Here is a 23680-nt window from a genome sequence, read left to right on the forward strand (position 1 = left end):
GGAAGTTAAAGAGACATTATGGTACTGTGGAAGTTAAAGAGACATTATGGTACTGTGGAAGTTAAAGGGACATTATAGTACTGTGGAAGTTAAAGAGACATTATGGTACTGTGGAAGTTAAAGAGACATTATGGTACTGTGGAAGTTAAAGGGACATTATGGTACTGTGGAAGTTAAAGGGAAATTATAGTACTGTGGAAGTTAAATGGGACATTATGGTACTGTGGAAGTTAAAGGGAAATTATAGTACTGTGGAAGTTAAATGGGACATTATGGTACTGTGGAAGTTAAAGGGACATTATGGCACTGTGGAAGTTAAATGGGACATTATGGTACTGTGGAAGTTAAAGAGACATTATGGTACTGTGGAAGTTAACGGGACATTATGGTACTGTGGAAGTTAAAGAGACATTATGGTACTGTGGAAGTTAAAGGGACATTATGGTACTGTGGAGGTTAAAGGGACATTATGGTACTGTGGAAGTTAAAGGGACATTATGGTACTGTGGCAGTTAAAGGGACATGATGATACTCTGGAAGTTAAAGGGACATTATGGTACTGTGGAAGTTAAAGGGACATTATGGTACTGTGGCAGTTAAAGGGACATGATGATACTCTGGAAGTTAAAGGAACATTGTGGTACTGTGGAAGTTAAAGGGACATTATGGTACTGTGGAAGTTAAAGGGACATTATGGTACTGTGGAAGTTAAAGGGAAATTATAGTACTGTGGAAGTTAAAGAGACATTATGGTACTGTGGAAGTTAAAGGGACATTATGGTACTGTGGAAGTTAAAGGGAAATTATAGTACTGTGGAAGTTAAAGGGACATTATGGTACTGTGGAAGTTAAAGGGAAATTATAGTACTGTGGAAGTTAAATGGGACATTATGGTACTGTGGAAGTTAAAGGGAAATTATAGTACTGTGGAAGTTAAATGGGACATTATGGTACTGTGGAAGTTAAAGGGAAATTATAGTACTGTGGAAGTTAAAGGGACATTATGGTACTGTGGAAGTTAAAGGGAAATTATAGTACTGTGGAAGTTAAATGGGACATTATGGTACTGTGGAAGTTAAAGGGAAATTATAGTACTGTGGAAGTTAAATGGGACATTATGGTACTGTGGAAGTTAAAGGGACATTATGGTACTGTGGAAGTTAAAGGGAAATTATAGTACTGTGGAAGTTAAAGGGACATTATGGTACTGTGGAAGTTAAAGGGAAATTATGGTACTGTGGAAGTTAAAGAGACATTATGGTACTGTGGAAGTTAAAGGGAAATTATAGTACTGTGGAAGTTAAATGGGACATTATGGTACTGTGGAAGTTAAAGGGAAATTATAGTACTGTGGAAGTTAAATGGGACATTATGGTACTGTGGAAGTTAAAGGGACATTATGGTACTGTGGAAGTTAAAGGGAAATTATAGTACTGTGGAAGTTAAAGGAACATTATGGTACTGTGGAAGTTAAAGAGACATTATGGTACTGTGGAAGTTAAAGGGACATTATGGTACTGTGGAAGTTAAAGGGACATTATGGTACTGTGGAAGTTAAAGGGACATTATGGTACTGTGGAAGTTAAACGAGGGGAGCGCCACTGTCGGCGAGCCTGTGTGCAGCTCCTCGAAAATGTGACTCGACGCAGCTGACGCGAACAGCGCTAGTATAATATAGATGGGGAGATACCAGGAGAGAGTGAAAGCTATTACCAAGTGTATATGCACTACATTCTCTCCTTGGTCAGAGGTTTCTGACCATTTTCACTAATATTCCAAGACCCACAGAATATTTTCTGCTATGACTATGTAAACACTGAATATCTAAAAAAAGAAGAAGAAAGCCTCTACTTTCATAGATAAAAAGTTAATTTCTGCATTCTTTAGTTATCGACACTTGAATGTAGGTTATTTTCACATAAAACACCCCAGAAAGAAGAGAAAAATGCATTTTTGTACTAGCGGAGACTGGGAGAGATTCACCCCGCACTCAGAGAGGGGATGTGCGGGTCACACTCTCGTCTTGCCTGGGAGGCGGGTGCTTCCTGACTAATTTTCCTGACGTTTAAACGGGAATTTTAATGGAGACTTCATTCATTCATTCAACGTTGTCCGATGTTTTTTGGTGTGTATTTAAGAGACATTTGAAACCGTTAACTACGCTCGTCATCATCAATATTCACAACATCTTGCGCTGTTTATGAACATTGCACATCAGAAAACAACAACTGACCCCAGCGCCGTGTATTCAGGCTCAATACAGTCCATTTAACTTTTAGAAGGTTTTGCAAGTTTAATGGAAGCATCTTGTGCAGTCATACAAGCAGGGGCGGACTGGGATCATAATTCAGGCCGGGCATTCAGATACCAAGCAGGCCAGGCCGATACGGGCCGAAAAATTTGGGGCGTTTGAAGCTCAATTTGGGGCGTTTGAAGCCAGATTTGGGTCGTTTAAAGCCAGATTTGGGCTGTTTGAAGCCCGATTTGGGCCGTTTGAAGCCCAATTTGGGCCGTTTGAAGCCCAATTTGGGCCAAGTCCAACTTTACAATGAGATGCACCCACTTTAAACCTGAATAAAGTAATAAAACCACTAGTAAACCAGTAGGCGGCGCCTGGCCTGCTGTTTAGTGAGTGGCCTGGCCTGGCCTGCAAAAAAAAAAAAAAAAAAAAAAAAAAATTGCCAGGCCATGCCAGGCCAGGCCACCGGGCATTTGCCCGACGTGCCCGATTATGCAGTCCGCCACTGCATACAAGCCATAGCTTGTGTATCTTGTGTGGCTAACGGGTTAGCATCTAACCCGTTAGCTTGTCTGACCACATTAGCGATGCCACAGCATCCACATGCCTGTGCTGAATGTCGGTCGAGTGGTTAAACGTTATATAAGACAGGTGTATCTGAGCCTACATACAACCATATTTTCATTTACTGGATCAAAATACTGCCAAACTGGTTTTATGAGATGCCATCTCCCTTCCGCTCCTTTCCACTACGTTACAGACAATGGTCCACTCGCACTACATGCTAGGTTTGTTTACATCCGGCCATTAGAGGAGGGATGGTGGTTGGTAAAGACGCAATGCTCCCACTGTTTATTATAATGATCATTTAATTATGCGTTTAACCGACTAGTATTTCCCATGTCGAATAGTGAGGGAGTGGGCGTTTAAACATTTAACCGACTAGTCGTCGGCATCCCTAGTTGAGCCAAGGGAGAAAGGCTTGTTGCACCGCTTTGAGGCACGAGGCTGGAGGTGTTTTATGGAGCTTCCTCCTGAAGGGAGATTGCTGCTTTTCTCCGCTTGCTGGTATTGCGGGACAATAACCTTTGCTTCCAGACAACTTTAGAAGTGAAGTAGCACTTCATGAGATGGCCAAGAGCGTCATCTATCACATGCCGGTGAAAACACGGATTGAAAGTGTTAAAGGTCCCATTCCGTGCAAAAGCTGTTTTTACTTGTAAATGCATATATACTGCTGTCAGCCCTCCCTGTAATGAGTGGTCACAACCTCAGAACTGCCACAGTTGGATTTGTCCCTATCCAGCTTCCCCCTGCAGTCTCCTTCAAGCCACACCCCCAAACGCTCTGTTTCCCAGACGGGGTATCGGGACGTCACAAGCTTCCTCCTGCATACTGCGCGGGTCTCTCTCACACAAGCTACCTGCACCATTTTGTCTATAGCCACAAAATTAACACGACGCCAACTGTACGTGATCCAGCAACTGCGGAGGTGCATTCGGTAAGTCTAGGCATTTTGAGATGTCCTCTTTAGCGTAGCAACGTTAAGTTAGCGATAGCGTTAGTTGTGGACACAACCTAGCGTGCTGGTCCACAGACGCTAATCTGATTGGCTCAGCGGCCAATGGGAACTGTTAGTTCTGAATATATTATAGAACCAGACCATTCTTGGGACGCAACGAGATGAGGAAGTGACAACTCCTTCACAACAAACGGGGTTGCTATATTTTCGACAAATTAATCCAGAATCATGTTTTATGGACCAGAGACACACGTTTTTAAGAGGTTACAGCTGCACAAATTGGGACCTTTAACAATTAGATTGATTAAATGGTATGTTGCTGCTTTTATGTAATTTTACAAAATTTCAAATTAATTCATGAATTATTTTGTTAAGTAAACCAGTTTGTTAAGTAAATAAACATTTAGAGACTATTTTGCATGGATATGCATACAGGTGTGCCTTGAGATTTTGGCTTGCCCTTTGGTGTGCCTTGGGCACAAAAGGTTTGAAAACCACTGTATTAGACTACAACTTGACTTGACACATAAAAAGCTCAGATGTTTTACTTGAATCAGCTTGAGACAGATGAGTTTCTGTTCCATGGTCTCCACTCGGACCATCAGTCTGCAGAGAGACACCACCTCTTTTTCATCATACAGGCCCTCTCCATTTTCCAGTAGTGCCTCCAGCTCCTCATCCACCTGCGGAAAAACATAAGTGGGCCAAATCATTTGCAAAACATTAAGATTTTTATGGGGGATCAAATACTTGTTATAATGTATGACAATGAATGCATTTCTCCATTGTTGAATGATACGATTACTTTAATATGTAATCAATTATTTGTTCATTAGGCTGTTGCAGACAGCCCCACTTTCAGTTTCTGATTTCTGTGCGGTGCTGATGGACAGCTCCTTTTATCGTTAAAATAAAAAGTGCTCTGAGGATGCATTATATGGCCTCCGTACTGTTTACGGTCAGATGTGGGCGGGAGACATTTTTGAGATTGTGAAGTGGGCCATGAGTCAAAAAGGTTGGTGTAGACCAGGGATGGGCAACTTTGATGATAAAGAGGGCCACCGAAAAATGTCCTCGCTACCAGTTTGACAACGCTGAGGAAGGTCTTTGACTGAAACGTTCGTTGTCTGCTGCCCAGGTTTGAGGAACTAATTAAATCCTATGAAAGGACATTTGGAGTACTGGCTTCTCTACTCGCTACCAGAGGGCCAGATTGTGACCCTGCCGTGCACTTGTCTTCCACCAGTAGCCTACTGTAACACTATCACTTCCAATTATAGCTACTAATTTGATGAAAAGGACTGTAATCAAAGTTTATTATACCAACATTTATATTTTTCATATTCAAATTTAGTAATTCTTCCATTCAGATGACACCATAAACTTTGTTCTAGCTTTAAACAGCCCGCTACAGACAGACATATTTAGACAAATTCATTACCATGGAGAGGACCCAAGGTAATTAGTAAAAAAGCATTACATTGCAGATTGCACTATTTTATTTTATTTGTTTATTTGACAGGGACAGAGATTATAGCCAGAGGATAGTTTACATCTGTAGTCCCTGGGGCAGGTTGATGTTACTAAAATATTGAATAAACATAGAAAAGAAAGAAAAGAAAAACATGGGATAAAATATGACACCAAATTATACATGCAAGACATGCATGCACATATCCCTATATATCGGTTAAAAACACACAGCATAATGCATCACGCAGCTATTTGTCTTTTTCAAACAAACCTGCCTCTATCTCATTCAAAACAGTGGACTGCCAGTTGAAATTAAGTTGAATAATTTGGCTATTGAGTAACATAGGCTCATAGATTTCAGACAGACACCACTGGCATGGGAAGCAATCTTAAAATAACCTGTCTTTTGTGTTTCAACTGTGTTATTTATGGATGGGAACAGTCACTGGAGCTCTCAGAGCAATTAGCCCGATGCCTGTACAAACCTGACCAAGTGATGCCTGAACACCATCACTGGTGGTCATAGTGGGGTTAGGATTTTTGTTTTTGCTCTTGCAGTAATTGCCGTTGAGAAAGATTTCAAAAGTGCCTCAAAAGAGACACTGGAAAAAAACATTTCCAAAGATGAAACATGAACTGACCGTAGTAAGAGCGCTCACTGTCTCCTTCTTTCGACCGCGGTCTTTCTTCATCTTCCCTCCGGCTGCTCGAACACTGACTCTGTTCTCCCCACCCAGGAAGCCTCTGCAGCTAGGAGCTCCACAGAAGCATTTCTGGGCCTCTTTGCTGTGGGTAAGGTGAGACAGAGGTGAAAGAACCAAGATGAAACCACCAGGTTAAATTACCATCTTTTGCTACATGTCAACTATCCTGGCTTAAATGTTGTCACGTATGGGACAGAAGGACAACGCACAATTTGAGTGGGGGGGAAAAACAACAAGAACAACAAATCTGCTGAAAACATTCATGGGAAACACTAACCCGTATCGTTGGAATTGGTAATCAAAAGTCAGTTCAGTTCCTGCAGTGACGGCCTTGGTGGTGAAGAACCCAACTCTGAGTTGGCCATTGACAGTCCACTGAAATGGGATACAAATGATCAGGCTCGACAGCTCCCAACAAGGTCAATGGAACTTGTAAAATGGAGGTGTTTTCTTTTAGCCAATGTACCTTTTGGGTCTCGCAGTTGGGCTCACAGCTATGGTTCATGAATCGAGAGCAATTGCCCTTCAGTGTTGCGTCGATGATCTGAGAAGAAATAATCGACGTACTTTGTCACCCACTTTAACTGGATGAAGTCCAAGTACAAGTGAAATAACATTCATGTGTAATGCATCACATATCCACGCTTACCTCATTATTCTTCAAAGCCATGAAATAGTAGTGGATGTTCTTATTGCGAGCATACTCTTTCACCCTTGTCTTGAACTCCTTGTGGTCCAACACCTCACCGCAGTATTCCAGTACGAAGGCGTTTCTGAAATGGCAACCAAAACAAACAAGTGAGACTATCACAGACCTGCCAACCTTGGGGAAATAGTTTGAGTAGCACACACCGGCACCGCAGTGTCACACCGCAACGTCCATATATACACATCTATATATTTTATATATATATATATATACTGTATATATATATATACACACACAGACACACAAACACCAAATATACTGTATATGTTATTTTCTTTTGACAATGTCAATGCCTATCTTAATCACCCACTTTCACTCTTTTGCATGAATTCAGGTTGCTTAAAGATGCAATATGTAACCTTTATCTTTATGATCATTATATTATTATAGCATTAAAATGTCTAAAAACCTATGTTATATATATTCTTTAGTTATGCACTTACATTATCCCAAATGTTTTCAAAAGTGCTCAAAATCCATAATTTTATTATACTAAATAACACGGACCGTTGGAGCGACTCGCTTTTTGTCGATGATGTCATCACAGAGCGCCAGATGTCACTTGGATTCTCCGGGCAATTCTAGACTATTTTCTTACTTTTTCAAGTCAGATCACCGTCAGTTTTTAGATATTGGTCGTTTTTAACTGTATCTTTTGACTGGATGAATGATTTTAGTCATCCGAGGTCTGGATGTATTAGTTAGCGTTAGTTATGTTAAAGAGAGTAAACGGCTCACCTTACGGACGTCCTGTATCCACTGAACTCCATTGGAAAGAAATGGTGAGTTTTAACAAACTGTTCATTTCGTGTTTTTTGCCCGTTTTAATTACAGAGTCCGTTTGTTTTGGAGAGGAGGGCGACTCTAGTATAATCCGGCGTGCGGTAGAAGCCATGTGAACGATGAACACGGATGAAGCCAAAGCTTTGAAACAAACTGAGCACAAGAAAAACAAGCTGAGCTAACGTTAGCAACCAGCGCGGCTCGCAGCCCTCCAGCAAACTCCATTTGGGGAAACAGTGATTTTAACGTGAATTTGCTTTCAGCGTTTTGACCTGTTGTAATTAGAGAGTCTGTTTTGGGAGAGGAGGAGACGTCTGTGGCTATCGGCTCCCGGTAAAAACCTTGTGAACAATGAACACTGAGGGAATCCTATTCTCATAAAACGGCTCGCATAATTCCACCCTATTGCACGACTCCATGACACGTTGTCTTCTGTTATTGTTTTAAGTTTGAGACCCCTAGCGGCAGAAAATTACATACTGCACATTTAAATGCCTTGTGCTTTTGAGCACTGACCAACAAAGTATTTAAACAATGAATGCTTGCTCTGCTGATAGTACCACTTACCGTAAATTTCGGACTATAAGCCGCGGCTTTTCCCCCGTTTTTTGGCCCTGCGGCTTATATAATGGTGCGGCTTATCTATGGATTTTTTTGAAAAAAAAAAAAAAAAAAAATCTCTCTTTTTTAGCACTCTTTCTAACTATAAATCCACTTCTGTTTTAATTTCCTCTCTTGCCCTCTTTTCACCACACCGTGGACACTGTGTGCACTGTAAAAAAAAACACAGGTGGTGTTGTGTTATGTTGTTTTGTTGAAATGTTAATAAATGGGAGCTTCCTCAAACAGCCATCTCTTTCCCGACAATCCCCTCTGTGCACGAACCCTTACATATGGTAATTAAACATTAAAACACAATTAAAAAAAAAAAAAACATTAAAACACCTGCGGCTTATAGTCCGGTGCGGCTTATATATGTAACAAACAGGCAATTTTGCTGCTGCGGCTTATACTCCGGTGCGGCTTATAGTGCGGAAATTACGGTATATTGATCACGCACAGCCATCACGTCATTTTGCTAATTACATCAAGGACAGGTCATAGTGTTACAGTATTAAAGCTTGTACATGGTATGCCATGATCTGATGTCCACTATACTTGAGTTTATGTGATTTCTTTGATATTTAACGTTATATTTGCAACCAGATCATTTAACAGCGTCATGAATCAATGTTACACCCTCTTGGCAGAGGTCTGCACTCCGACTAAGCACATTGCCCTTATTGCCTTGTCTAATTCTGACGGTGAAAAAGGTTTGCTTGTCACAAAATAACACGTTTGACTTAAAAGCATGTAATTATGTTACTGGCGTTATCACATTCGCTAACCTGACGCTCTTTGAACAAGTCGGGATGTTTGGCCAAGTTGGACGGGTTGCTCCCTTCGCCTGCGTAGTTTTGAAACATCGTTTACAGACGGGCTGTGTTGTGTCCGTGGGCTTGCCCTGGCATTAAGCAAAGTCATTCCATATTTTGCTCTGTGCATCTGCTTTATCCACAAGCTGTGGTCGTTTGTGAAGACCGCAGCAGCCATGTTTGAGAGGCGGGAAAAAAGCAACTGTTTACATGCCCACGGCAAGGAGTTGAAGCATACAGTTGAAGGCAAAGTCATGACCCGCCCTCCTCTGCCTCTGATTGGCTAGACTCATTCCTTTCATCGATTGGATTGGTCAGATTATTGCCACAGCACAGGGTGAAGTAGGATTCACAACACAGGACACACTTAGATATTGCATGTGCACCATTGAGTTCCCAGGCGTCAACGCCGTTTTGCGTAGTTTTAACTGACAAATCGTAACAGCGTACTTTGATGCCAAAATGCGTGCATGGTATGAAAAATGCATGCAGGTTGGTCTTATCATTTTGGCGGTTTTCCCCCATAACATTGTTTAAATGACATCAATCAATAAGTGTCTCTTATATGAAGGCCTTAATTTCAAAGTCTTAGATTTTACATTTTGGGGAAGAAGAAATAAACAACCTGAAATTCCTCAATCATACACACAGAAAGTACAGTGAATATATATATATATATATATATATATATATATATATATATATATATATATATATATATATAGAGTGAGAGAGAGACACACACATACATATATATATATACACTGATAACTTCAATAGTAACTCATAATCTGCTTTACTTTCATTTTGGAAGAGTAGCCAATTTGTTCAAATGGTGCATGATTCATTCAGCAATATAACTCTTTCCATGTTCTTTATGTAGCATCATTTATTGAAGATTTTTAAGAGGCTTACGAAGACATGTCTTTAGCTGCCCGTAATCCCCAGCCCTTGTCTTCTGTGAGGATAACCTCAAAATCGGCATGTTGTTTCATCTGGAAGCGTCGGTTAGAGCAGTACCCTCCATTCAGGCACCGTGATGAGCTAGGGGGGAAACATTCAAGAAATAGTTTATTCACTGAGTGAACACGCAGCAGTTTTTTAAACGAAAAAAAAGGGGGAAAAGTAGGGGTTCTAAAGAGAGAAAAAAATATCTGCGAACACAACTAAATACAATAACACTTTATTAATCCCTGAGGGGCAATTTGATTTGGGCATTGTAAAAACAGACAACAAATGGAGACAGAGATATACAAAAGACCATGTTTGTATAAATTGGGACTGAACAATATCATTACATACTATTTTGCGCTATTTGCAAGCCTTTCAAGACCAAAAACATTGCCATGTTATTTTTCCAAACATACCCAAATTTCCCAAATCATGTAGAAACCCTGCAAACTGTTTCATTCAGTAAATGTAATAAACCAGATGTGAATGTCTTGTATGACATCTAGTGGTATGCAACAACTCACCACTCAATCATCAGCAGTCTGTTTAAGCAGTCCTCTCCACAAGCCAATACTCCACGAGACCGCTCCTCTCTGGCCAGCATTGAGCACTCACATTGCATTCTCTTGATATCTCGATGAGATTTGCTCTTTTTTCTGCAAATAACATTGGACAGTTTTCAAAGCTTAAATCTGATAATGGTTCCATGTTTTATTATGGCATAATTCAATGTACAAACAATAATTTTATTTTTTATTTTATTTTTAATGTTAGCCATGCTGGACAACACCTTACCTCTCAGTTAGGTACAGGTTCTCTTCAATCAAGTCAAAATAAGGGGGCATCTTTTTAATCCTGGACATCTCTCTCCATTTATTGGAATCTTGAAAGTCCTGCAGAGTCAGTAAAGGGCGTCTAACCTCAGCCTTAACGAGAGTTTCCTTAGAGACATCCGTTTCTCCTTGACGTTCCCTTTTGACCGCAGGCCCAGGTTCGGCCTCATTGTCTGAATCCGACTCAATCTCTGGACGCCTTTTCTTGGGAGGCCCCCTGCCTCTGTGGGGCCTAAAGCTGTCTTCTCTAGGGGGGTCAGGGATGGCAGAGCCTTCGTTGGCAGAGCCCCTGCTGTTGCTGCTTATTTCATGACCTTGGACAAAGCTCGATGACCCTAGAGTGTTCGGTCCATTGCATTCGACTGCAGTTTCACTAAGACTTGATGCTTTATCTCCACTATCTTCTTCGTGGTCATTAGTAAGAGAGTCAGGATGAACTTCAGCTGCAGGATCCTGAAAATAATCAAGCACATGGAGGTAGGGTGGTCTGCTGGTCTGCATGACTGGGAGTTGGTGCTTCCAGGAGGCATTACTCTGCCTGTACTCCTGCCCCGGGAGAGAGACTCCGCTCTGTTTAGGGTTCACTAACTGTGGCCCATGACTGCTATCAGGCTGTTGGTATGTAGTGCTGGGCTGCTCTGGTTGTGAGGAATCCCAACCCAGAATGAATCCGTTCTTGCTGTTGATATTGTCAGCGCCAGAGAAGTCGCCATGTTGGTAATGGGGATACATCCTTCCATCTCTGCAGCTTGCATAATTCTGTTTGTGCCCTTGCTCAGACTGCCTGGAATTCTCAAGGCTGTGGGCAGGAATCTGGTTCACTGCTGCACTAATATTTGGTCCTTCATGGGCACTGTTGTAAGGAGTCTTGTAAGGCTGGGCATTGATGGAGCTGGAACCCTCTGACTGACTAGTGCTATCAATGGCATTACTCTGGGATTGACACAACATGCGGTCATGTGGCGACGCAGTCACAGTAGCACATGCACCACTGGTCTCCCCACATGCAGTGGAAGCACTTTCCTGCCTTGGATTTGGGACTTCACTGATATTCAGGTCAGCTGCTTTATTAGCATGCTGCGGCTCTGAGCTATTCATCTGAGTGGATGAAGAGGCTCCGGTGTGCTGTGTATCCAATGTTAGGGAAGAATTCTTTGGCACTACCACTACAGAGTGCAATCGTTTAATAGCCTCTCCACAATCAGAGTCATACTCTGAGTCGTCACTGTCACTGACCTCACTCTGTCCTCCCGATCCATCCTGATTCAGTAACTTTCTCTTCACCGGTTTGATCTTGGTAACACTGTCCTTTGATTCTTCTTCATGACCATCACCATTCCAACTTTGCATCTCGATATCCATGTCAACTGGTGATGTATAATTTATGTGCAGAGGCTCGTCTATGTCTGCGTTTTGATTATCAGTGGGTTTAAAGTCAGAGGGGTCAGCACTGGTGCCTGCTTGTGAAGGCTCACTTTGGTCTTTGTGTGCAGCTTTCATAGATATGCTGTCAGAGCTGATTACCTGCTTAGTGGTCTCTGCCTGCTTCAACGTCTTGGAATGTGTCGCCGTTTCTGGCAGAATATCGTCTTTTATTCCAAATGACTCTTGTTGGCTGACTTCTTTAGAAAACTCAACTTTTTTGACCGAAATCACCTTTTTAACAGTAGGCTTACTCTCTGCACCAAGTACCTTCTGAGAATGATCACAGTCTGAGGCGTCCTGCCCAACAATATCCCAACGAGACTTTTTTGTATTACTGCTGCTTTTCTTAACTGGATCAGTGTTCTCTTGTCCAATCTGTGTCAGCTGATTCTCAGATTCAAGACGTAATGATTCAGATTTGAGACCCATACTTGTGCAACATTGTGTGTTGATAGTCACACATTCATTCAATCCAGTATTCTCTGGCATAGTGTTCTGCTGGACATGGTCTGTGACCGGTACATCTGCTGTAGCAAGTAAGGATGTTGGCCCCAATGAAGACTGAACAACGTTGTTGTCCTGGCTGGATATTATACTATCATTACTATGGCATACATGTATAACAGCTGCATTAGAGTCCACATTTAGGAGATTGTTGGAACACAGGATGTCCTTTACAATGGCCAAGGTTCCTGGGGCAGCCTTTACATGCTGCAGGCTTCCACCATGAACGTTCTGAGAGGTTATAGGTGATGCATTCATATTCTCAATTTCAGTACTTGACTTTGTTTCATTTATTCTTGTGGGAGATGCTTCTTGCAAATTTGTATCAATGGATGAGTCAATCTCCTTGACATCCTTGTTGCTTTGTTCCTTTCTCTGGCATGTACCATCTAGTTGGGATTCTGACTTTTCTTTTTCATTCTGAGTGGGGCTTAAATGTGTTGGTATCTTATTAGGGCTGTGAAATATGTCCGTTGATTGTCTATCAATTCCACTTGTTTTCACCGATGACTTCGAGGGGGTCGCTTGCTTTGAGTCTGGCTTACTGCTTTTCTTTTGGGAGGTTTTCTCCTCAGAGCCAGAGCTTTTGTCAGAGGTCTGTGACTTTCCTTTATGATCTGCCTCAGAGTCACTGGAGCTACTTTTTTGGCGTCTTCTTTCAGATTCTTGAGAATGGGTGGGCAGACTTGAATAAGTGGATTTAACGTTGGTCTCCGACTTGTGATGGGTGCTAGATTTACGGGAATTAGACTCAAGCTCAGGAGAGCACTTGCGCTGGGAATCAGAGTCCGATGTTCGCTTTGAAGCTCTTTCAGATTTTGACGATTGCGTTCTTTTATCCATTTCTGAAGAGTGAGGAGAATCTACAGATTTAGATTCTTTCTCGGATTTCAAGTAGGAGGATGATTTTGAGTCTTTCTGTGAGCTTGAATGGGTGGATGATCTACTGGAGTCACCTGTCCTTGTCCGATTCTTCCTATGGTCATCTTCAGAGTCAGAACTGTCCCGGGTTCTGTCAGTACGGGAACGAGAGCCTCTTCTTTCTCTGCGTGGAGAGCTCCTGTGTGACCTCCGGTCAGAATCATGATAGTATGACCTATCAGAGCGCGACCCTCTCTCGCCTCTGGATCGGTCCGACCTGGAGTGGGATGAACTTGTCCGAGAGCCTCTTGATCTAGACCGCGATCTAGACTTGGACCTCCTACGATCTTTGTCTGAACGAGATGAGCGTGTTGATGTGCGTCTGGAATCACGGTCTGATTTTGAGTAACTAGAAGACCTCTCGCGGTTCTCTGACCGCTTGGAGGAACTTTTTTCTTTTTCCTCAACATTTGACCCGGAGGAAGACTTTTTTGTCTCCTTGCTTCTGCTGTCTGGCTTTGTTTTACTTTTGGATTCAACTGACTTGTGGTTGGAATGCATCTGGGCTGACTCGCCATCAGATTCTGAGCCAGGGGGAGCACTGTCAGATTGAGACCTGGTTTTCCTTTTGTATACCTTATTCTCGTGCTCATTGCTGCCGGAACTCTCTCCATCTTTCCCTGAGGCGTCAGTTGGCTTCTTGAGGCTACGGGTTACTCTCTTCTCAGTGTGAGCCTTCTCAGAGGTGCAGTCAGTGATAATATTCTGAGGGTGGGGTGTGGGGAATTCAGTTTCACTTTTATTTGGGGATTTCATCAGAACCTGCAGTTCAGAAGAATGTGGGTCCTGTGGCACGATGCTGGATGTCGGTTTCTCTTCAGTAACAGAGACACTGAGAATTTGCTTCTTGAAATGCATCTTTGCAAGGTCTGTTTTGGGTTTAGGGGCTGGGGAGACTGGCGTCGGAGGAGAAACAGGCTCTGCTATTGATGTTGGCACCGTGGGCGACTGGATTTGCTCAGTTATACTTTGTGTTTTTTGCCCTACTTGGTCTTGAGGGACTGAGGTTGCCAGTGGCAAGGCAGAAGAAGGTTCAGAGAGAGACTTGTCAGGGCTGGGAGGGACGATGAACAGGCTCTGCAGTGGCTTCTTTGTCTGCGAGAAGCTGAAGGACACTTTCTGACGACCCTGATCCTCGAGGTTCACCTTCATCTTGGTCCCTTTAGGCAAGAGACGGCTGGACAGCATGACTCTGGGAGAAAGGCTTCTGATAAGACCTGCCTTGGAGAGACCCTGCACCTTCACCTACAATAAGAGAAACCACATAAAGGACAGTAAACCAAGCTCTCTGAACCGTATAATGTGAAATCTGAAATACAGGATATATTGTAAAAAAAAAAATAACAATCATCATGATAAAAAAAAAGTTAATCAGAAGTTCAAGTGGAATTAGATATTTACACTGATAAGCTTCTTTTAGTTAAGACTTACCGAGGTATCACTCCCCTCCTCTCTGTGGTTATGCAATAACACAATGGGAAGACAAAAAATAGGAAAGTCAGAAATCAATTAAGACAGAGGCATCTGACATAGCACAACATAGAACAATTTGCAGATGAAGTCAGCTTGTTGATGTGATGTTAACATATCTGTGAAAAGTTTGTGTGCTCTCAATTACCAACAACTTCCTAGCACATCTATTAAGTACTTTCCACTGCTGGGTGTTGCAATTCTGCTTTCCTAAACTTAGTGTAGGATGGATGCGTGTTATACTGAGAATGAGCAGAATTTAGTTTTGTTTCAAGAAGTTTCTTAAGTGATTAAAAAAAAAATTTGTCAGTTATCTGATTTTTTTATTAATATTTTTGCTCGTTTTCAAAATGCCCTGATCCATTTATGCTTGTTTGAGCTTACACAACAAAAGAAATGAGGGTGGGATGATCCAATGATTATGAACATCCTGAGACTTCTCTTCTGCACACTTTTGCAGGCATTTCTAATTGCCAATTTAGTTCTGACTTCTGGGAACATGTAGCCTACTCAGGGATTCCACTAGGCATTTTTCCAGATGGCCAATGCAGCCGGTAACCTTCCAGAATTCCGGCCATATCAAATATTTACCGGCCACTGTTAAAAAAAGGATGTTATAAAATAGGGATGCACCGATTGCCATTTTCTTGGCCGATTCCGATTTCCGATTTTTGAATAGTCTGACTTGCCGATACCGATTTTTGCCGATTCCGATTTTTTTTTCTAAAAACAACAATTGACAGCTTACACAAACGTTTTTGTAACTTTGTTTAAAAATTAAGATTCATAGAACAATTCTTACATCTAATGGGGATCCAAATAAACAAATAAACAATTCTTATCATTTGCATGAAGTAGGACCTTCTCACTCAAACACATCTCAAAATAAAAGTGTTCCAGGTTAGGCTACTGGACAGAGCTTTTTTGTGCAAATACAATGAATACAAAAATTTAATTAAATCCAATAGCCTATATCCCACAGCTATCATGCATTTACTTTTCCAAAAGAAAACAGGTGCAACAGAACATCAAAATGATCCATGGACAAGGAGTTTATAGACTGGCTCCAGACCAGTCCTCTTGAGTAGAGGGGAAATGAGTTTATGAGTTACAGTAACGATCTTCAGTCTGAATATCAGGCGGAGTTTACACACAGTCCGAAGTTTGGTATGCGTATTTTTATCTGCCATCCGAAAAAATATCGTCACGCACAGAAAACGTTGCACACTTGTGAGTCCGATGCATTTTTATTATTATGTCCGTCGTTCTCATGTCGTTCTATTTGCAATACGAAACAAATAGTCTCTCCTGTATCCACGTCACGTTACAACATGACTTGACAGGCTGAGGCAGCAGCGCTGATGTGGAATGGAAAAGCAGGTCGGGGAATGGTTATACTGGACACACTCGCCAAGCCGGCTGTGCGCGGTGGCGGGTTGCTGGAGCACCGCTTCCCGGGTAGAGAGAGCAGAGAGAGGGGGGCCAGTGAGGTGAAGCGAGCCGCTCTGACTGGACTCCAGCCGAGCGGGACACGGCCGCACCTCTGTCTCCACGGCTTATTTTCGACTTGCATGTGTGACAAACTGCGAGCTTTGTCTACTTCACTGACGGTGAAAAAAATCCACAACGAGGAAGGTATGCTGGCGTGTGTGGTGTGGTGGCTGGGTGCCTGTCTCGGTGCTTTGGGGTGCGCGCACGTCATGTGAAAATCGGCTCACAGAATCGGCTATTTAGAGTGACCGGAACAGATCACTGATCGAGGCCGATCACGTGAAAATCGGCCATTTCCGGTCACGTGCCGATCGATCGGTGCATCCCTATTATAAAATAATTGTTTCCTAAATAAACGTTGTGAATCCATTTATTTCTCTATAGTCTATTCTTTATAGCCTCTATAGCCGATCATCTTTATTCCAGTGTTGTCATTAAGAGGCCGATTTTGCAGCAAGAATATTTAATTGTTCGGCATTCAACAGGCACGTCGTTCTCGATAAGGCCGCTTTCGTTATTGAAACAGACAACATGCAGCACGCTCCTACTGTAGCCTATCTATCTGCATTTGCAGACACTCATGAACCCAACTCTGGACATTGCCTTGATGAAAAAACAACGTAGCTAACAAGTGCGACAGTGTCAGTGCAGACAGCGCACAACTTGAATCTCCAGCAATAGGCTACACACTTTAATCTTTCCCGCTCCACACCTGGCACCTGCGGCAGCTCTCCTGCACTCGTTCTCAGCTCCCATTTGGCTTTATTTGTGGTAAGCATTTTGATTCATCTCCTCATCATACGAGCATCGGGCAACATGCGTGAGCGATTGATTGATTCGGCCGACGTAGGTAAAAAGGCTTTTTACCTCTGCTAAATTGACAGCCTACGTCGGGTCTCTTTCGCTTTTGACGGCGGCAGGCACGCTTCTCTTCATGAGGAAGAATAGCAGGTGCTTGACGCTTTCCTGCCGTCTTGCTGGCCTCGGCTGGAGTACTTGTCGTTGTATGATCTAGATTAAAAAGAGGACTGGCCTAGCAAGGGATGTCTGTTTTGACATTTGTGTTTCCTCCTGCATCAAGTCACAGCGGGTCAAGCGCTGGCCGGCGGGACTGATGCTGCGCTACAGTAAAGAAAGCGTCTGCCATATTTTTCTTTTTCACCAAACACTATGTAAGTCTCTATTTAAGTCGTAGCTTATTGGCAACATCACTTAGGCTATAGGTCACACAATATTAGGCTATTTTATATAAGGAATTTATTTATCTGGCATATTTTAAACCGGCCACTTGAGCCGGTGACCTTTTAATTTGCCGGCCGACGGCAACAAATACCGGCTAAAAGCCGCCAATTTCCGGCTAACGGAATCCCTGAGCCTACTCTCACTAGGCTACCAGAAGTTTCTCTTGATCTTCCTTTGTCCAACTCATACAGCCTGTGATATTTTGCCAAAGCACACTCTTCTAATATCTCATAATTTAGTGTCAAACATCTCAAATTCAAACCAAATCTGAAATAATATTCCCTTTTAGCACATACTCAAGTGCTGGTGTTACCAATCAAAAGGCAAAGACAATTTAAAAAAGCATAGGAGAAAGCATAGAGATGTAATTGTTCAACATAAGAAAAGGTCATATTAGGATGTTCTCTCTCTCCATTCTTGTTCTATTAAATGTTGTCTGTTCTCCTTAGGATATGCTACAATATGGGTGCTAGGTAACAACTGGGTCACTTGTGTTCCTTTAGGATTTTCCCCCTTTCCCTGTGACCTTCAAAACCAGACACTTGTACAATGACATTCAGTTACATGAGAAGAACTGTAACAAATGGCCTACAACAAAAGCCTACTACATAGACTGTCAAACCTAACTGATATTTGGTCACAGTGAAGAAGAGCAAACATCTCTACAAGAAACCTCAACCTAATGATGTGCTCTCTTGTCACATCCAGTCATGAGAATGAAGTGACTGGTCCAAAAATAATGCTACTAACAGGGCGGGGGGGTGGGGTCCTGCATGAGGAAAATAACCTACATTGTGGAGCATAATCTTAATTCAATGTGAAACCACTATCAAGGGACAAATGACAGAGCCATGGGCTTAGGATCACCTTGCAATCAAAAGCACTAAAGAGATGCCATACAGATTAGCAGACTGAAAGCACAGCAAAATAAAACTTTGGAACCAAATGGAATTTAATTCCCAAATTAAACTACCGTATTTCCCCAAATAATAGCCCGGCAGCAAATACGCGCCGGGCCCCTAATAGCCGCCGGGGGTCTGACCCCATTTTGCGTATTAAACGCCGGTCCGAGTAAACGCCGGGGCCATTATTTGCATTTTCTTAAGGTAACCCCAAAATTACTACGTTGCTGACAGCACTTGAAGGCAACACCAGTGTCGCACAATACATGAAACAGCAGGGAGAAACACGTGAAAAGAAAACGCAAATCGAGGGAGCTCAACTTACGCTACCAAAAGCAATGCAGGGAAATCGATGGCATGGAAGCATTTCCACGATGTTTGGATTATGTAAAGAGTTCTGTTGACAACGGCTACCGCGGTCTTCACTTGAACTGAAGTCCCAGATGAGTTCAAGAGATAGGCGCTATTGGAAATAGACTCGTCAATGGTAAGACTGAGATTGTGTTATATTTATACCGATTACGTGCCTAATGATTGTGTGTGACTATGTTTAATCAGCACCCGCCGTGGTGTGTGTAGTGTTTTTGCAAGTTGTTGTAGTGTTGCGTTTGGGATGTGGCTATGTTCAGACTGGTCGTAGCCTATTTGCTGGTGTTGATAGAATTGCGTCGGTCAACGTCATCTTACAGTATTTGCAAGTGCATTGTTGAAGTGCCAAATGCCCCATTTAGTGTAACCATGGCATCTATTATTCGGGTGCGAGAGAAGTAGAAGACGACGTGTGTGTGTGTGTGTGTGTGTGTGTGTGTGTGTGTGTGTGTGTGTGTGTGTGGGCTACATGGTAGGTAGCCACGGCTGATTGCTGATTTTTGGTATCCTCCAAGGTGTGTGGGCTGACGGTGGCAGTTGATGAGAGTGAGGACCTTTGCACTAAAAAACATGTTGGACAGGAACTGTCACCGAATAATGGCCTGGTGCAGGTCGGTGCAAAAATAAATAAACGCCTGCAGCAAATACGCGCCTGGTTCTTTTAAACGCCTGGGGTCCAAATCGATTTTGCGTATTAAACGCCCGGGCTACTATTTGGGGAAATACGGTATGCTAAATAAGACAAATTGTGAGTTGCATTAAAAATGCATTGTCTAATACCTGATCTCTGACTTGAGCAGAGCATCCATTGAGCAACACGTCTAGGGTTAGTAGGCCTGTAGAGGCTGCTGGCCAAGAATAATCCAATTCAGAGAAATGAGCCCTCCAACGTGATGTCACACCTGACAAAAAGAAAGATAAGATTGCCATGAACTGAGGCACTTTTGCCTATTAGCAGCTTACCACTACTAAACTCCTAAAATATTGTCATCGTGGACATCTGATGCAACTCCTACAAATGCAGCAAATAGACTTATAACGTTTTGCTTATTTCAGACAATAGAATCCACATATATCATGTGTCATCATATATCATATCACGCGTATCATGCCTGTGCATCATGCCTGTGCAAAGGGAATAGTCTCAACAGATTAAGTATGTAAGACCACAAATAGTGCCTCATGCCTTCAACGGTTAGATGACTTCAATCAGATCGTTTCTTCATGAGATTCCTGTTATCTATTGTTTCAATGTGGCTGAGAGCCGTTGCATGTCTTTATATTTTTGTCTGCGAGGGGGATGGAAAGATAGCGCCTTTCCCGTGTTTGGGTCGTTAATCTCGCATGGTGTTGTTGCTCTGGTAAAAACAAACCCTAACATGCTGATTTAAAAATGGTACCATCATGGTCGACCACCTTGTATTCTCCTAGATGGAGGAGAAACATGGATGCAGTGCAAGCTGAGAACAGATTCCATTATTGGACATAGAAGGATCAACCAATCTGACCTACAATACAGAGAACAAAGGGTGTCTGTAGAGCGATCATTGATTTCAAAGAGCACATGGACACTATTATAGAAAGAAAGCATAATCAAAGTGACGGATTTGAAATAAATTAGAAAACTAAGTACAGCATGGTCTGTGTAGGAGGAGGAGGGCCAGCCAAAACAGGGCCTTTTAAAACGCAGAATCTTGCCTGGTTAATAAAATCTTGAGCTAAAGTTAACGTTACCTAGCAAACCTTGTTTGTTACAATATTTAATCGGAAGTAGCTAACGTTAGTTACAATGCACGCAATGTAACATTGTCTGTAGTTAACAAGTGAGTGAGATTGCATTAGCTAGATGTAACGTTGGTTTATAAAACACAGCTAAGCTAACTTATTTGCTCACATTTAAGGCGAACTGCACAGTCGTAGGCCATCTTGACTTTAAATATAGCTCGCCCTGTGCTATGCGCGCTTTATGTCTCAGATCATTCAGTGTTAATATTAACTGTTGCAAAATGCTATGAAAATGTGGTAACGCGATGCGTTTTAAACTATGAAACGGTGCTCCTGCAAACAGAAGAGCGTCTATTCTCACAGCTAGCCGACTAACTAGCATAACTCTAATGCTAATGGCATCAGGGGAAGCTAACGTTAATGTTACGAGCTAACGACATTAGCTGTTAGTTATTGTTACTTTACCAACTGGTGTTTGACTAATAACGTTAGCAACTGTATAAAGTACATTTATCTGGCACAAGTTAGCCGTCTAAATTTGCTGGATCAGTGAGGAGCTGGTTACTTTTGCCAATTTTATGAACATGGAGGAAGGCTTTTAGATACGTTTCCGTTTCGGGAAATAAACGTTAATGGACCTGTACCCTGCACCCGGCTTCACTAACGTTAGCATGCTAGCTAATGTTTTGTCTTGGGTGTGTGTGGTCAGGTGTTGCTACCGAAATTAGGTAAAGACAAAAATAGCGGTTGGCAATATACTCACTTTACGAGGTGCTTTAGGTCACAAGGATCCCCCATCTTCAAAACCAGAGTCAGCAATCGTCCCTTTCAAAAACATCAAGTAGTGTATGCCGACGCCAAATCCATACGGGCCCCGGGGTTGTCGGAAATGATCCTCGGCTCACTGGCTCTGCTGCTGCGCTTCAGCCTGTGTGAAGGGTCTGTTGGTGTTGAGCTAGCATGAGCTGATAAGCTTAGCTAGCCAAGACCTGGATAGCTCAATGTAGATCAATGTAACGTTATCAAAAACCCAGAGAGTAAAGTGTCTGTAGTCGGCCAGCGTATGCAGTGTGGCTGTTCGTCGAAAACTCGACCTGCTTGCAAATTTATAAACATTTCTTCAAAAGACTTATTGCACGCTGACTCCTCAGTATCTCGCTGGCTGCGGCTGCTGTGTTCAACATCACATGATGAAGCCGGAGAGAACACAGCTGGCGCGAACCCTTGAGTGTACAGCGGCTGCGAGTCCTTCAGCTATCCGTAGAAGCTCTGACAAAATAACGACATTATTTTTGAGCTTCGTAGCTTTTTACGTTAGACAAACTTGTGGAATGGGGCAGAAGACAAGTATGTCATAATCCAGGTCCGTAAAACAGGTGGGTCAGTGACAGTGTGGAAACCAGCTAGGCTAGGAGTGGAAGCTCTGTGCCAGTGATCCAGGTCGAAGCACAGACATCCTCCGGTGAGAATGCCTGGCTTTAATCACTTGTTGTGATATCACTTTTGATACTCCATCCTTTGCGTGACAAAACTGTCACAGCAGGTGTCCATTCAGCAGCAGAGATGGGAGGAGGAGCAACTGGGTTTATGGTGACGGAAATATTTGTTGAAGTGTGTGTTAAGTTTTAATAAGTCACAAAATGTGATGTGATGCAAATTCCCATTATGCTACAATGGTCATTGGAGTGAAGAGAGTAATGGATTACTGCATCGAGCAAACTAGACACACTACAAGTACTGTAGCCTATGTAGGACGGCAGTAAAATAATGCTTTGCTGTGCTTCATAGTTGAAATAGCGGTAACACTTTACAATAACGTACACAAATCCTATAGTAGTTACTGATAAACTAACCATTAACTAATCGCCAGTTAATCATTCGCTAATGAAAAATTTGGCATTAGTTTATCACTAGTTAATCATAGTTAATGAGTAGGTAGTCATTAGTTAATGATTAGTATCTAATTTCCTGAGTAGAGTAGTTAATCAGTACCTAATGATTACTAAATTTCAGCTTGTGAATAGAGTAGTTAATCATTACTTAATGATTCCAAAATGTCAGTGCGTGAATGTATTAGTTAATCATTAGTTAATCTTTTTGTGTACCCTATTGTAAAGTGGTGCATCATACTCAGTGGTTTATGAATACTGAATCATTACCTGTCCATTAGTTACTCTTTTCGCACCCTAATGTAAAGTGAAAGATATCCTTATCAAATAAACACTCCCTCCAGGTGAGATTCGAACCCTGAACCCCAAGATTGTTAAATTGTAAGTCTGGTTCTCTACCATCTGAGCTAACCAGCCTGTTGCTTGTTCGAGCCATACTATTGAATGTAGAGCCTGAGACCAAGTATTATAGTTTAAAGGTATATTCCACCCAAATACTACTTTCTGTCCAAGTACTTACAAGTACTTAGACATAAGTAGTATTTGGCTGAAACATACCTAAGTACTTGGACATGAAGTAGTATTTGGATGGAATATACCTTTAAAACTGTAAGTATTTGGAGAGAAGGTAGTATTTGGGTGGAATATATCTTAAAAACTATAAGTACTTGAACAGAAAGTAGTATGTGGATAGGACATAATACTTAGTCTCTGACTCTACAGACCTATAGTATGGCTCTACCTCTACCAAGTAACAGGCTGGTTAGCTCAGATGGTAGAGAACCAGACTTACAATTTAACAATCTTGGGGTTCAGAGTTCGAATCTCACCTGGAGGGAGTGTTTATTTGATAAGGATATCTTTCACTTTATATTAGGGTGCGAAAAGAGTAACTAATGGACAGGTAATGATTCAGTATTCATAAACTACTGAGTATGATGCACCACTTTACAATAGGGTACACAAAAAGATTAACTAATGATTAACTAATGATTAACTAATACATTCACACACTGACATTTTGGAATCATTAAGTAATGATTAACTACTCTATTCACGAGCTGAAATTTAGTAATCATTAGGTACTGATTAACTACTCTACTCAGGAAATTA

At 42.0% G+C, this 23680-nt stretch overlaps 1 protein-coding gene across 1 annotated transcript in view; it reads right to left on the minus strand.

The window, feature by feature from the left end:
- The window catches only part of setd2 (SET domain containing 2, histone lysine methyltransferase), a 39327-nt gene extending 17770 nt beyond the window's left edge, over positions 1 to 21557 (minus strand). Inside the window, exons 1-10 of the mRNA XM_083642600.1 lie at positions 21442 to 21557; positions 14911 to 14932; positions 10592 to 14724; positions 10321 to 10452; positions 9761 to 9889; positions 6588 to 6711; positions 6405 to 6482; positions 6216 to 6313; positions 5876 to 6020; positions 4310 to 4444 (exon numbers count right to left, since the gene is read on the minus strand). Coding sequence (XP_083498726.1) covers positions 4310 to 4444; positions 5876 to 6020; positions 6216 to 6313; positions 6405 to 6482; positions 6588 to 6711; positions 9761 to 9889; positions 10321 to 10452; positions 10592 to 14724; positions 14911 to 14932; positions 21442 to 21476 — 5031 coding nt within the window. The 5' untranslated portion in view covers positions 21477 to 21557. The remainder of the gene's footprint in view (positions 1 to 4309; positions 4445 to 5875; positions 6021 to 6215; positions 6314 to 6404; positions 6483 to 6587; positions 6712 to 9760; positions 9890 to 10320; positions 10453 to 10591; positions 14725 to 14910; positions 14933 to 21441) is intronic.
- Positions 21558 to 23680: the final 2123 nt, after the last annotated feature.

The sequence above is a fragment of the Poromitra crassiceps genome (assembly GCF_964638095.1).
Source record: "Poromitra crassiceps genome assembly, chromosome: 1".
NCBI lineage: Eukaryota > Metazoa > Chordata > Actinopteri > Beryciformes > Melamphaidae > Poromitra > Poromitra crassiceps.